The sequence below is a fragment of the Thamnophis elegans genome, chromosome 5 (assembly GCF_009769535.1).
Source record: "Thamnophis elegans isolate rThaEle1 chromosome 5, rThaEle1.pri, whole genome shotgun sequence".
Classification (NCBI taxonomy): Eukaryota; Metazoa; Chordata; class Lepidosauria; order Squamata; family Colubridae; genus Thamnophis; species Thamnophis elegans.
Window position 1 is genome coordinate 68,818,346 of NC_045545.1, and position 15,445 is coordinate 68,833,790.

The window sequence follows — 15,445 nt, forward strand, 5'->3', positions numbered from 1 at the left end:
ATTCAGACACTTGACAAGTAGTTCATATTTTTGACGGTTGCAGTGTCCCAGGTCACCTTTTGTGACCTTCTGACAAGCAGAGTCAACGGGGAAGCCACATTCAGTTAACAACCGTGTGACTAATTTGACAACTGCAATGATTCACTTAACAACTGTGGCAAGAAAGATTGTAAAACTCATTTAAGAAATGTCTCACTTTTCAACAACAATTTTGGACTCAATTGTGGTTGAGGATTACCTGTACCATAATTTGGATTCCTGCACTGAAAATAAATTGAAAATTTAATGGCCCTTTCCAATTCTAGGATTTTCAAGTTCTATGTTTTATCCACTTCTGCCTTCCTCTTCTCCTTCTAGATCCCTTTGCCAGGGTTCCAAGTAACACCCATAACGAAAGAAGACTCCAAGGTTTGCATTTCATTAGAGATATCATATTTGCTCATCTGGGAAAACCTGAATCTGAAAGCTTCCAGATTTTCCCCACCCAAGTGAAAGTTCAAGTCCCTGCCCAGTGCAGTGCACATGTCCATCACATGGCCCAGTCAGGCACCATCCCAACTGGAGATGCCTCCCAGTCACACCACACCAGGTGAGTCAACATGTCCTTGACTCTCTGAGAAAGGGATGTTATTTAGACTATATATCTCCCATACTCCATATAATTCCCCCCTCCCATTTTCCCACAGCATTAAGTATGGCAGGCCTGAAGGCCCAGTGCAAAAGATGGCTTCCAGGCCTGACACCCTTCTTTCTACATGAAATTAAGCATGTCCCTTCCCTTCTGAAATTCACTTGAGCCATAGTCACCACAGCCAAGGATGTTGTACTACTGGAACAGGTAATTCTGAAGTTAGAAGGACATACCTTTGAGCAGTGCTCTGTTCGCCCAGCGACTGTTGAGTGGCCTTGAGGTAACTTTGCCTTCGTGCTGCAGTTTTAGGAGATGGCTTGGGGCTGGTTTCTGAGTCCTCACTGTCATCATCACCCATGGCTTTGATATAACTCCCGCTTCTCATGCGCCGGCATGGAATTTCATTGTCTTTGTCCCTAGTCAGCATATTATTCCAGTCTCCCTGAGGCACCTGCAAAGAACAAAAAGCAGAATATGGTAATCATCTGTGGCAAAGAAAATAAACGGGATAGGAACTATAACAGCTAGATTGCTGATGTACGGGGGGGGGGGGAAGGCCCTCTGAAAGATGCTTTCATTTTTCAAAGGCCATTTGTTGAACGTACAGAAGAGGTCTGCTTTTTATACCCCTCTGAAGCTAGAGAAATAATTTTCTCAGAAGGTAGATTTACTTGCCTGCAGCTGCCTTTTAGTAAGGGGTGAAGACCTTCCACTTTAGTCAGACTATGTCAGCTTGTGCTAGCGTGTCTAGTGGTTTTAGTGGCTTTCATGAAATTTTTTATCTTTGTGTTTTATTTTCATTATGCATTGACTGCCTTATGGAAGCAAGGTGAGATAGAGGTGAGAGGCAAAAAAATCCCTCTCCATCTTTTCATCATCTGAAAGATAAAAAGAACTACAAAATAGCAGGCTAGCAATTCATTAATTCAGCCTCACCAGAAGTAATGAGTTCCTGATGAAATAAAATACAGGAACAGACAATTTCATGTATATCAATCAATTTACAGGCACTGTTAAACTATGCATGCCTGAAACATCTCTTCTTAAATTCCATAGTATTCAGCTAAAGACTTACAGGCTAAGAATAAAAGTTATTTTCAGAGCAGTGATTAAAAAATCATCTGAGCCCATAGCTCACAGATCAAACCTGGCAGATGGATGTCTGATATGACATTACAAGGCTTAAGAAGGTCCTCTTTCCTACTTCTCAAGGTATTGCATCTTCAAATGTTGAAGATTTGGTTTTCTATTTGAAAGGAAAAACTGCTGTTATTCTTTGTGTATATGTTTATGGGGAGTGGGCAGGGGTGAAATCCAGCAGGTTCTGGAAAACCAGTAGCAGAAATTTTGAGTAGTTTGGAGAACCAGTAGTGGAAATTTTGAGTAGTTTGAAGAACCAGTAGCGGAAATCTTGAGTAGTTTGGAGAAACTGCAAATGCCACCTCTGGCCCCAGAGTGGGGTGGAAATGGAGATTTTGCAGTATCCTTCCCCTGACACTCCCACTAAGCCACACCCACCAAGCCACACAACACCCACCAAGCCACGCCCACAGAACTGGTAGTAAAAAAATTGAATTTCACCACTGGGAGTGGGTGAGGCAGAGAGAGGATGTTATATATATAAATTTACGTAATTTAATAGTTCACAACTTGTTCATTTTGCTCTTTGACCCCAGACACAATATGGTTCCTAGGAGAAAAAGAAACCAACTAATGAACCTCCCTCAAAACTGTCTTAGCCTATAAAGCTACAGTATAATTTGGAACTACCATTATAAGTGACAAATCACGAAAGGGAAGCATTTTTAATATGATCTGGCTACTGAGGCAATGGTATAACCACATCACCATTTTTGAAATAATAGATATACAGATGTCACCCTTGTTTAGCAGATTAATGGAACTGCCTGTTGACCAGACGAAAGGTGGCTATGAGAGAACAGTTAGAGCTAATGTATTCAGGAGGCAACTTTTTAAAAGATTCCATTCTTCTCAAGTTCCTAAAACTTCCACAATGTAATAAAGGTTTGGTTTTCCTAAGCTTAAAATAGCTATTATTTCCATTAGCTATGAAATCTGATAGCTATTGAAATTCAACAGCACACATTTACTCCATGTTGCTAATGCTTCCACAAAGTGTTGCAAAGTCTTCGCAAAGTATTAATGTTTATAAAAGTATAAACAGTTTTAATCCCAACTTGCAGAAAACTGCCCAGTATGTCCACCCCTCCCAGACAGCAGCATGCATGACAGTCATACTAGCAAAACAATTGAAAGGCACCATGGTGGTAGCTAGTTGATTGCTTTCCCTAAGTGCTATAGGCAGCTGTACCTCAAGCTTGAGGAGGGCTGGAGCCTCTCAGCAGATCCAATCATCCTGTCATCCTGTCCTAGCAAGTGGCCCAGCTCTGTGAATGCTGGCAGGATAGGAATCAGCAAGCTCATTCTGGACCTATGAGATTCCATGGGCCACTGCCTACAATTAACATTTGTGGGAAGAACAAGAGTCAAGGAACAACGTAGAATGCATGGGAATATCTGCATTTCTTTCTAAATTGGAGCGTCTTTTGGAGGGCCCTTTAAAAAAAAAAAACATCAAATCCATTTTGTATTTCTAATCATGTTGGTATGTTTCTGCTTCCAAATGGCATGGTACTGAAATATAGTGGTTCAACCATTGTTTTGGGATGGCAGAAAAGTTGTTACTCCCTGCCTTTGATGATGAGATTTTTAAAAAGGATATTTAAACCAACCTTCTCCAACTAGATTTCCACCAGAGATGTTTGGGCAACAGCTTTCAGCATGCATTGCTAACATGACAATCCACCCAATCTGTCTGAATCAACTTATTAGTGTTTGGGATTTGAGATTGCTCCCTCCTAACCCTCTACTATCATATTAATCAGGAATGGAAATAACCTTTGGACAAGAAGGTGGTCATAGTGTCAGTCCCAGTAGGTAGAAGAGAATCCACTCTGAACACTAAATTTACCTTCCTTGTGCCCTATAGAAGTGTTGACCACATCTACCAGAGATGGGAAAGCAGCAGGGGAAGAAATGGATATGGGGATGCATGGATTCTGTCTTGTATCCTGCTTTGTATAGAAAAACAAACAATAATAAAATAATAAAAGTTCTCGGTGACAAATGTCCCTAATCCTTATCCAGGATCTCTGCTGGGATCATTAGTTTTGACCTTCCCTGTGCATGGTATTGGCTTCTCTGTGAACTCTTAATTTCAGCTGCAGAAAAGCTGCTTGCCTAGAGAAGCAATTCAGCTTCCAAAAACAACACTCTGCATTTCTAATAGGGGAGAAGCAAAGCCACTAGAGCATACACAGGAACTAACTGAGCCCTGAAACTCTTGGAAAGAAGCAGATGACTCTATTTTGCTTCCCACTTGTTGATTTGATTACTTGAGAGGCCAAAACATAGACTTTCTTTGCTGGTTAATTACGGTACTGGACCTATCATTTCCCACTGAAACCTATGCAAAACTGCTTTTCTGTGGTCTTCTCATGAGGAGCAGCCATCCAGAATGCATGTGGGTAATCTCCTGATATCTCCTTATCCAGTGAGGCTTCAAGGAATCAGTCTTCCTGCTGATTCCTTGGTCTTTGCTGCAGTTTCACAGTCAGTTTAACACACTGCCCCTGGAAGTCATCATAATACTTTATAATTTATTAATTAAGCTTGCATGCTGCCCAACTCTCAAAAACTTTGGGCATCTGGTGAAGAAACTTCATAAGAAATATTATTTGACCTTAAAACAACCTAAGCGTGGTCAAAGTTTGGGCTTTGGTTGGAAGGCCAGTAGCAAATCCTTGGACTGGGAAGTAGACAAGAACATGAAAAGATCCTGAAAGGAAGCACTGGCTAATCATTTTTATATTTTTGTCAAGAAAATTGCCTGGACATTGATACACACACACACACACAAAAAACAGACACACACACACAAAAGTCCTTTGAAATTTTGCTTGTTTCAAATAAATAAATATTAACTGGTTTTATTTTATAGTTTTTAAACATTTTAATGTCTTTCAATTTTTGATTGGGAACTACCCAGAATTGGGTGAAATGTATAAATGTTTTAAATAAATAAATAAATAAATAAATAAATAAATAAATAAATAAATAATAAAATAAAATAAAATAAAATAAAATAAAATAAAATAAAATAAAATAAATAAAATAAAATAAAATAAAATAAAATAAAATAAAATAAAATAAAATAAAATAAAATAAAATAAAATAAAATAAAATAATAAAATAAAATAAAATAAAATAAAATAAAATAAATAAAATAAAATAAAATAAAATAAAATAAAATAATAAAAATAAATAAATAAATAAATAAAGTGAGTGAATATTAAAATACTTTTTAAAATGTATATCTTTCCTTTGTTCATGAATGGAGGTACAACCTAATTATGCATGGAGCATAGAAGGTTTTATATAATCTGAACAAAGGTGGCACATTGTAAGGGGCCAATTCTCTCCAGTTGCTGTCAATATGTCACAGTTCAGCTCAATCAACTTTATATTTAGCACACCAATTAAAATTGCTTTTATAGTCAATAAAACCTGGCCTTTATTTGTGCTCTCAGTTAGGTTAAGGCATCTGAGTATGTTACTACTGGTGGAAGACAGACCAGAATCTTGTGGCTTTTGTGTTTTCAGACATGGGTCAAAGGGAAACAACCATGGAATCTAGGTAAAATCCAATACAAATAAAGCTTTAGCTTTAATTATACATTCAGAGCATAATAATATAATATATAAATATATATATTTCCTGCATCTTCATCACTTGTTTTTTCTAATTGACCCTAAAAAGTATTTGAAAATTGGCAATCTTTTAGGATAGTTTGGTTCTAGTATGGTAATTAATTAGCTGTGGATTTTTGATTTCAGATTTTGCAAGAATTTCTCTTTAAAAGAGTAAAATGAGCGAGAGAAGCTTCCTGCTGTAAATATATGAATGTATTTCTTAAAATAGCAACTCAGTGTGCAGTGTGCTCTTTCAAACTATAGAGCACAAGAGAACCACAGATATGGATATGTTCTTTGGAACCACATTCCAAAGAACGTATCTAAAATATGATACAGGAGAAATAAATGTTGAAGAGAGGAGTATGTGGTAGTTCTGGTTAGATTGAGATACCAACAAAATAAACACAGATGGGAAACATTCCTTCTGGCTGCAATCCTATGAACTCTTACCCAAGTGTTTTCCCCACTCATCTATTTCCAAGCAAATATTTCAACAATTATGACACGAGTGCCAAGCAGTTTCCCCCTTTCATTTAAGGCTATCTAAAACATTGGACACTTCCACTTAGCAAAAAATTTAGTCCTTGTACCTTCTGCAACATTGTGACTTTGAGTCCCTGTGAGGATTTTACCCCGCTATGTCAATTATAGTGGGCAGTGCTCATCTTCATTTCAAGGCCATTGAGCCAATGATGTCCAAAGACATTTCCACAGTCATGTGGTCAGGATAATGCTACAGAGCACTATTACCTTCCCACCAAAATGATATCTATTTATCTATTCACATTTGCATGCTTTTGAGATGCTAGGGTGGCAGGAGCTGGGGCTATGATAGGAGCTCATGCTGACATGTGGTGCTTGGGTCTCAAACCTAGGCCGACAAACCCAGTGTCTTAACTGTCCTTTGCATTGTGACATGAGTGTCCTTAATATGCTTTCTATAATATGCCTTCCCATTTTAGGGCTTTTCTACCCCACAGCTTTAATCTGCTTGAGTGGTGTGCATAAAATGGCTGGAAATTAAGAAATCTCTCTTTCAAATATAGCCTCTTCCTCTACCTTGCCAACTGTGATGGTCTGGTATTTTGTCCAGACCATGGTTCCTAGGAAAAATACATCAAACTTGAAAATACTATATTATTTCTGTGTGTTTGAAAAAAGTACAACATAGATGAAAAAGGCATGAGGCCAACTTGAATGTATGAAAAAAAAATCTAATGGAAATTAGATCAATTTTATGGAGATGTAAATTAGCAAATGATTCAGCTCATTGAAGACTTTAGTGTAGCTGGAAAAGAGAGGCCAGCAGGTACATCCCAAGGGTACTATTTTAGCAACCATTCTTGTTTGAAACTGATGGTGAAATGAATCTCCTTTCTTGGGACCAAGTTTGTAGAGCACTGACCATGAAATTAATTTCTGCCAAACAAGATTCTGCATTTCTAAACAATACATGTTGTTATAGATAGCTTACTGCAGAAGTTCCAGTCTTTTTAAGGTGGACCATTTGAAACTTTGAAGGGTTTTTGTGGGCAAACAAACTGGCCATTCAGTCTAACACTTGAAAACACAGTTTTTCCTTATTTAATTCTCTGGAAGATGGCCAGCTTTCCAAAAATTTTCATTTTCCAAGAATGCCTTTGGTGCCCATATATTTGATGTATATATGATGGAGGCTGGTAGTTAGCTTTGTTCCATGAATGAAGAAGGGAGTGGGAACAGGAAAAATCAAAACTTGAAAATGAAGTTGGCAAGGACCTTGGTGGATGGTGGAAATAATGGAACACGTTTGCAGGGAGATTGGTGTTCGCAAGCATTCCACATTCCACAACTTTAAAAAAATCTTGAACTCAAGTACTAGTTTATTTGCTAGTCTGGCCAAGATGCTGAGCTTGTCGATCAGAAAGGTTGGCAGTTTGGTGGTTCAAATCCCTAGTGCCGCGTAATGGAGTGAGCTTCCATTACTTGTTCCAGCTTCTGCTAACCTAGTAGTTTGAAAGCATGTAAAATGCAAGTAGAAAAATAGGAACCACTTTTGATGGGAAGGTAACAGTGTTCCATGCACCTTTGGCATTTAGTCATGCTGGGCACATGACCAGGGAGATGTCTTCGGACAGCGCTGGCTCTTTGGATTTGAAACGCAGATGAGCACTGTTCCCTAGAGTCAGGAATGACTAGCGTATATGTGCAAGGGAAATCTAAACAACCAACCTTGTCATAGATGAGAAAGAACATGCATCCCATGAAAGTTAGGAAATTCTTCAGCACCCAGGACAGAGATTGAAACAATATTGAAACATGTTGCACTTTAGAATTTAAGGTTGCTTCTCTCCTTGATTTTTGCAAGTATATTTTGGTTTTCATCCAGAGTGGATGCACACAGTGTCAATAATTTATGTTTTCTGGAAAAATCATTCCATTTCCCCCTTCTAGACATGACCATTATTTATAAAGGCCTTTTTCCAACCTAGATGTAGTGGAATGCAACACTCCTAATCCTCACCCTGCAGCGCATAGAACTGTTATTCAAGTATATGAGAAAAGAAGCATTTCCATTTATTTAAATTTAAGCCATTCGGTTTTATATGAACTAACTTTTTTGTAGAGATCCTGTTCCACCCTACACCATCTGCAGGATATGCCAAATAAAGTGGTGGCCACTATAATGTAATCGAAGATCCACTTGTTTTTTTACCTGTGTCAAAATGTGCACCTGCATTAATTTTGTGATTGTGTTAGAAGAGAAAGACAACTGGCAGAGGTTTTGAACCACAAGAGCCAAGCACACTTTCAACAGACTACTTTATTATTGTCTTAACAGCTTTGTTTGTTTGCTTTTAATATGTACCCAGATGACTAATCATCTCTGTGAAGATTTAGCTTTATTAGGTGTATCTGAAGGTTATGCTTCCCTTGCATTTACTGTATTATTTACCTATTAGTTCCACCTGAGGATACTAAGGAAGTTGGAGAGGAGAGTTTTTAGGGCAGAAAGAGGTCTGCCTTTTACACAGATGGAATCTCCTGTGCCATAAATGTGTCAAAAGTATTCTTGGATATTCTAAAGAAAGGGAAAGGCAAATGAGTGGAAAATCCATCTTGCATTGTAATGGCACTCACACAAGAGAGATTTAATTAAAAGAGGGAGTTTAAGGACAAGCAACTATCTGTATTATGCAACCCGCCCTGATTCTAAAGGCTTAAATACTTACTTATCTATATACAGTTATGCATCTATAGACCTGGAAAGAAAGAAAAAGAAGGATCTCTCCCTCTCTCTCTCTCTCCCCTCCCTCCCTCCTCCTTTTCTCTCTCTCTCTCTCTCTCCCTCCCTCCCCCTCTCTCTTGTCTAAGCAATAAATACCTCTACACTTATATACTTTGAGAATAATTCATCAAAAGCATATATACAAACAGTACCCTCACAAAACCATTCCAAGCAAGCGTATGATTAGAGCATCTTTCCTCACCCTAGTATTATTTGTATTCATTGGATTGCACTTCCTGTAGTCAGTTGCCTCTGACTACATTACAGTTGCCATTATAAAGTTGCAATCAAGTCCAACATGTGTGTAGGATACCAGACCTAAATTAAAGCCTTAAACCCGAGATAGATATGAGGAGCCTCTATGCAGACAAGATATTCACTCATGGCCTGCAGCTCTTCAAAATGCCATTTTGCTCCATCAAAGCTTTGGTTAAAAGCTTCTTCAAAGTAAAGTTGTGCTATGAAGTGGAGCAATCAGTTGAAGCAGATTGACTGTCCTTTAATTTTTTTTGTCAAACATGAGAAGAAGCACATTTTTATGGTAACCATACAGACCTGGCCAATGCTAATGTTTACACTTCAGATTTTAAATAGATGTAATTGGTGTTTTTCTTTCTAGGCCTTTCAAAAATCAATAGTTCTGAGAGAACAGAAGGATTCCTAGACGAATAGTAGAGAGTGTTTATTTATTGAGCAGTGGAAGCCATTCAGTTTCAGGGGTTTTCCTCATTGCTTTTAAGGTACTCTTGTGTGTGTGTGTGTGTGTGTGTTTGTGTGTGTGTGTGTTTGTGTGTGTGTGTGTTTGTTGTCATAGATTTTCATGGGTACAGGTCGCCAAGATACTCTCAATCTTACATCGGAAAAGACCCGAATACGCCAAGACCTGCATATACCGTGTGTGTGTGTGTGTGTGTGTGTGTGTGTATGAATATATATATGAATGAATATATATATATATATATATATATATATATATATATATATATATATATATATATTCATATATATTCATTCATTCATTCATTCATTCATTCATTCATTCATTCATTCATTCATTCATTCATACTGAAGCCAGGGAGATAGGTATATATTTAGTGTATACTAAATATTTAGTATATACACTAAATATATATATTTAGTGTATATACTAAATATATACCTACCTCCCTGGCTTCAGCTGATAAGGAGGAGGACCTGTGGCTTAATGGTTAAGACATCTGCCTAAGATGTAATACAGCACAGGTTCGAATCCCAGTAAGGGTATGGCTAGCTGATGAGAACTAAATAGCTTGAAATAGATCTATACACCCAAAATTTTTTGTAATTGTTTACGAGTTTTGGGCGCGTCCCATTCAGTGACCGCCCTCACCTTCTCAGGGTCCATTTCAATGCCGTCTGGTGAGATGCGATATCCAAGATAGTCAATTTTAGTTTGGTGAAACTCACACTTAGACAATTTGGCATAGAGGTCAGCGGCACAGAGTTTTTTCAAAACAGTGTGCACCAGAGCGACGTGGTGGTCATAGGTGCGAGTATAGATGAGGATATCGTCCAAATATACGATAACTCCTTTGTACAGATGATCGTGCAAGATTTCATTAATAAGTTGCATGAAAACAGCAGGAGCCCCCTGTAGGCCAAAAGGCATGACCCGGAACTGGAAGCAACCAAGAGGGCAGTTGAAAGCAGTCTTCCATTCGTCTCCTTCCTTTATGTGGACTCTATAGTAAGCTTCTCGGAGGTCCAATTTAGTAAAAATGCGGCCCTTCCCCAGCTGTGCCAACAAGTCTTTCATCAACGGGAGTGGGTAGAGATTCTGAGTTGATACAGCGTTAAGGTTTTTAAAATTACAGCATAAACGAAGAGAACCATCTTTTTTTTTCACGAAAAAGTACAGGGGCAGCCACTTTGGGTCGAGCCGGTTCAATAAAACCACGTTTCAAATTTTTGTCAATGAAAGAACGCATTTCCTCCATTTCCCTGGGTGACATGGAGTAAATTTGGGGTTTAGGCAGTTTAATCCCGGGTAAAATGTCTATGGAGCAATCAGTAGGCCTGTGGGGGGGCAGATTGTCTGAAGATTTTTTGCTGAAGACCTCCTTAAGATCCCAATACTCTTTCGGAATTTTCTCCTCACCTGCAATCCTCTCCTGCCCTCTAGCGGCCACTTCAGGAATGTCAGTTATAGGTTGGTCCGGAGAGCCCTCCCCCACTGGAGGTTCCTTGGAGCGAACGCGTAAGCGGCCTGTCTGCCAATTTATGTGAGGGTTCCACTTCCGGAGCCACGGGATGCCCAAAATGAGTGGCCTGTCCATGCCAGGTGCGACCACAAAGGAAATTATTTCAGTATGGGTACCCATCTTCATCTCCAAAGGCTCCGTAAAAAAATGGGCACCCCCCCCCCCCTGCAATAGATCCATCTATTTGGCAAAACACAATTGGGGTTTTCAAAGTGCGCAATTTGAGGCCCAATTTTTCCACCATGGCTGGATTGATCATGGACCGGGAACAGCCTGAATCGAGCAAGGCCTGAAGGGTGGCTGGTTGCCCCTCAGGGGGTACTTTTAACTCTATGGGGATTAGCAGGGGCCCTTTGGTTGAACTCACCCAGTGAGGCGATGTGTCGTCATCGGAGTCCTCAGAAGAAGAGGAGTTGGCGTTCGCGTCTCCCTCTAATGGCTGGGCGAAACGAGGGGGGTTGGAGTCCACAGCGAAAGCAGTTTCCTTCTTCTTCTCGGAGACTCTGCCAGACTTTTCCTCACGTTTGGGAGGGAGTTGAGCAGAGATGGGCAATTTAGCACGACATTCGGGGGCGGTGTGCCCCAATTTTCCGCAACGGAAGCATGTTAAAGGTCTGGAGAGGCCTGAAGGGGGCCCCCTCCCTTCCCCCCGTCGTTTGAAGAGCGATTGACTGGCTTGAGGGGGGGTGGACTTAGCAGCCCTCTCTTTCCGCTTCCTTCTTTCCTCTTTAGCATAACGGAGCCTGGTTAAGTCGAGTTCAGCGTCCGCTGCGTGTTCAAACCAAGTGATCAAACGTCTGGGCAGGTTACGATTGACACATTGCTGATAAATGTCTTCATCTAACCCCGAAGCAAATTTGTCCAGCAGGGCGTCCTCCCCCCAGCCTCTCATGTATTGTGAAAGACACTGAAATTCCTGGATGTATTGGGCGACAGGTCTATCGTCCTGTTCGAAGGTTATAAATTTCAATTTACGTGGCACTAGTGATTTGAACTGCCAACTTTTCTGATTAACAAGCTCAGGGTCTTAGCCACTGAGCCACTGTGTCCCTCAAACCTAGTGGTGGGTTCCGGATCCCAGTATCCTCCACATGAATGCGCACGGTGCATGCCCACACATGTGCAGTGAACACATGCATCTTACCATGCAGGGATGCCTCCGCAAGCCTCCATGATGCTGCAGCTGCTTGGCAGAGCATCACACAGGCATTGTATGTGCCACCCGTGTGTGCGGAAGTGCCAAAGACAGGTAAGGAGCATTTGGGTGGGCCCTCCGAAGCACCCTACTGGAAAGGTACCCAATGCTTCAGGCAGGCTCCGGTACATGCGTACCAGGGCGTACCACCTGCAACCCACCACTGCTCAAACCATACTCTACAAATAGTAGTTTTATGCATTCCACAATGGTAAGATACATTTAAGAATGGTTCTTTGAATAAATCATACTAAAAACACACTAGGTTATAATTAATCATGGTTTACAAACCAAAATGTTTGCATTCATACAATTGGCTAAGTCAATTGTATAATGTCAACCACATTATGGCTAAGTATAATGCATAAATAGCCCTCAGCTGGTCTTCTTTAGCTAAGGCAGCTTCTACAAGACCTCCATGGTCCCTTCCAGCCATATGATTCTCTAGCTTCTTCCCACAAGTTCTACTTCATTGCCCCCGATGAGCTATTTGCTTGTAACAAATTATTACTGAATTCTGAAATACATTTTACCAACTCCTGAAGCTTGGTGTTTTTTTAGACATTTTAAAAAAGCAATCTCTTTCAATCTAATGAAAAGAAATGGGAATTTGATGAACTGGACTGATAATAGGATTTGTCTTACACTTGCTTTACTTGCAGAGTGGTCAAGGGACAGGTTGGAGGGTCTTATCTTTAATTGTACAATTATCTCTTGAAGCCTCTTTAGTTTTCCTTGAGTCAATCAATTTACAAGGGAAAATTTCTGGAGGGAACTTCTGTACTGTTTATTAGATGAGGAAACAGCAGCCATTAGGGAGACTGAAGAGTGATGGAGAGATATATAACAGATGACAAACAGTAACAATCTCTTATCTCTTTGCAACTTTAAGTAAGGTCACAAATACCAACCAAGACATTCTAAAACATCACAACAATAAGACCGAGGTACAAACTTTTGGGAAATTGGAGGGAAGATTTTGATACAGCATTAAATCTAAAAAAAATTCCTAAATTTTGGCCAGACAACTTCTGCTTAAGTGAGTTCAGCCAAAAAAGTTCACATTTATATATATATATATATATATATATATATATATATATATATATATATATATATATATATATATATATATATATATATATGAAAACAGAAAAAAGAGAACAGTAAAAAGTCAATATAGAAATAGCAGATAAAGTGCAATAAAATTAAAAATATAGAAACAAAAAAATATTGATTTTTGATTTTCAAAAGCATCTGCTGTATTATGAAATAATTGTTGATTTTAATGTTTAAGTAAACTCTGTTACCTGTAATTTCCTTATCAATATGAGAGTGCAAATTAAAGCATATTCTGTATACCGTGGTATGCAAAGATCCCCTCAGAGAACTAAGCATTACCAGTCATAGTTATTTGGCATGGACTGCAGAAGACCCCTAGTTTTCATAGGGGTACCTGCCTACATTACAGTCTGACCAAAAGTGCCATTTAGATCAGTGGTGGGAATCAATTTTTTTTACTACTGGTTCTGTGGGTGTGGCTTGGTGGGTGTGGCAGGATAAAGATACTGTAAATTCTTCATTCTCTCCCGATCAGCTGGGACTCAGGAGGCAGAAAATAGATGGGGGCAGGGCCAGTCAGAGGTGGTATTTACTGGTTCTCCGAACTACTCAAAATGTCTGCTACTGGTTCTCCAAAACTGGTCAGAACCTGCTGAATACTACCTCTGATTCAGATACAATTCAGTTTCCTCATATATACTTTTATATAAGATTTCTGGAAAACTACAGGACTATTATTAAACACATCTTTAGCATTTTTTTAAAAAAAATGGTGGACTGTAAGGAAAAAAAAGATTTAAACTGAGAAAAAGATGTATTGCTGATTCTGCCTCAAATGTGTGAATTAAACATTTCTGCTTTTCTGCTGATAAGAGGCTGTGCAGAGTTGTGTTTTCTATTGATTTGCCTACTCCATGGAAAACTTCCAGATGGCTCTTCCCTTGCATTCTCTTTGTATCCATTTTAGGGAACTCATTGGGGAGCTGGATGAAATCAAATGTTTCTGTCAGTTTCCCCTTTTAGTTCAAATGATAGGAAAACTCAGTAAATCTGACCATGGGTGTTCTTAGAAGACTAACAGGCCTGTATCCCTAAATAGCCCCACTAACACATAGGAGGGTGGGATGTATTACTTCATATTTGGCCCGATTTAATTTAATTGGGGACATACTAATCTTAATGTTGAAAGAAAGATTCTACTGCAGCCCGATACCCACCAGATCTACTATTGCCATAATGGCGAACCTATGGCATGTGTGCCTGAAGTGGCACATGGAGGCATGTCACCTGGCATGTGCAGCTTTGCCCGTTCTTCTTTTGGGTTTTTGGCATGCATGCACATGTCATATTAGTTGGCCTTTGTATGTGCAGCAGTGCAGGAAACCGGAAGAACTGGCCTTTTGTTTTCCAGAGTGAGCACGCGTGCCAGCCATCTGATCAGTGTGTGGCAGTAACCGAAAGGCTTCCTGGCCTCCGTGCATGCGCATGCCAGAAACCAGAAGTTCATTTTCTGGTGCGCGCGTGCCCCCTGGGCAACTCCTCTTCCTGGTCGCAGCCCAGATGAGTGTGTGTGGGTGCAAAGTGCTCCCTTTTTGGCACTCAGTGCCACACATGCATGCATCCATCACTGTACTATTGTCAACAGCTTTTATGCTGGATACGAATTGTATATATTTGAATAAGGCTGAGAAAGTCTTCCTGAAGTATGCAGTCCTTGATTGATCTTATTCTGCTACCTGTTAAATATAACAATTTCTTGCTTTCTTCTTTTGTAACTCAACTATCTTGGATGAAACAGCTATTGGGAGGGAGGGATTCACCTCACCCACTCATTTTCCAAGTTGTCAAGAAAGCACAGTGGGGCAAGAGAGATTACCAACCCCATCTCTGCTGATTTTGCTAGCAGGCCCTCTTTCTTTCTTCCAACAGTACCTATAAAGACAGAGGCTCCAGATGAGATAAAACAGTATGTGGATAACATCTCACTTCTGTTTAATCTCAGACTTAGAGAGTTCATAAATAAAACAAGTGCTGGCAGAGAGATCTCATTGGCTGCATAAGCTCACAGCTTTTGTTGGCCTTGTCAGTACTTCCTTGTCCCCAGAGGATGACAAGAAATGGTGACTTGGTAATCAAACTATACGTCTACTTCAGTCTAGCCTCGGAGAGAAAACACAGTGCTCATTCCCTGTGATACTTGCATGGATTATTTTATTCTTATTTGGCAGACTAATGGCATTTGAGGCCTCTGGATGCAATAAAGCTCTCAGGCT

General features: G+C 39.7%; 1 protein-coding gene across 1 annotated transcript in view; it reads right to left on the bottom strand.

Moving 5' to 3' along the window:
* The window catches only part of DLGAP4 (DLG associated protein 4), a 144,574-nt gene that overhangs the window by 103,698 nt on the left and 25,431 nt on the right, over positions 1-15,445 (bottom strand). The window contains 1 exon segment of the mRNA XM_032218134.1: positions 865-1,082. Coding sequence (XP_032074025.1) covers positions 865-1,082 — 218 coding nt within the window.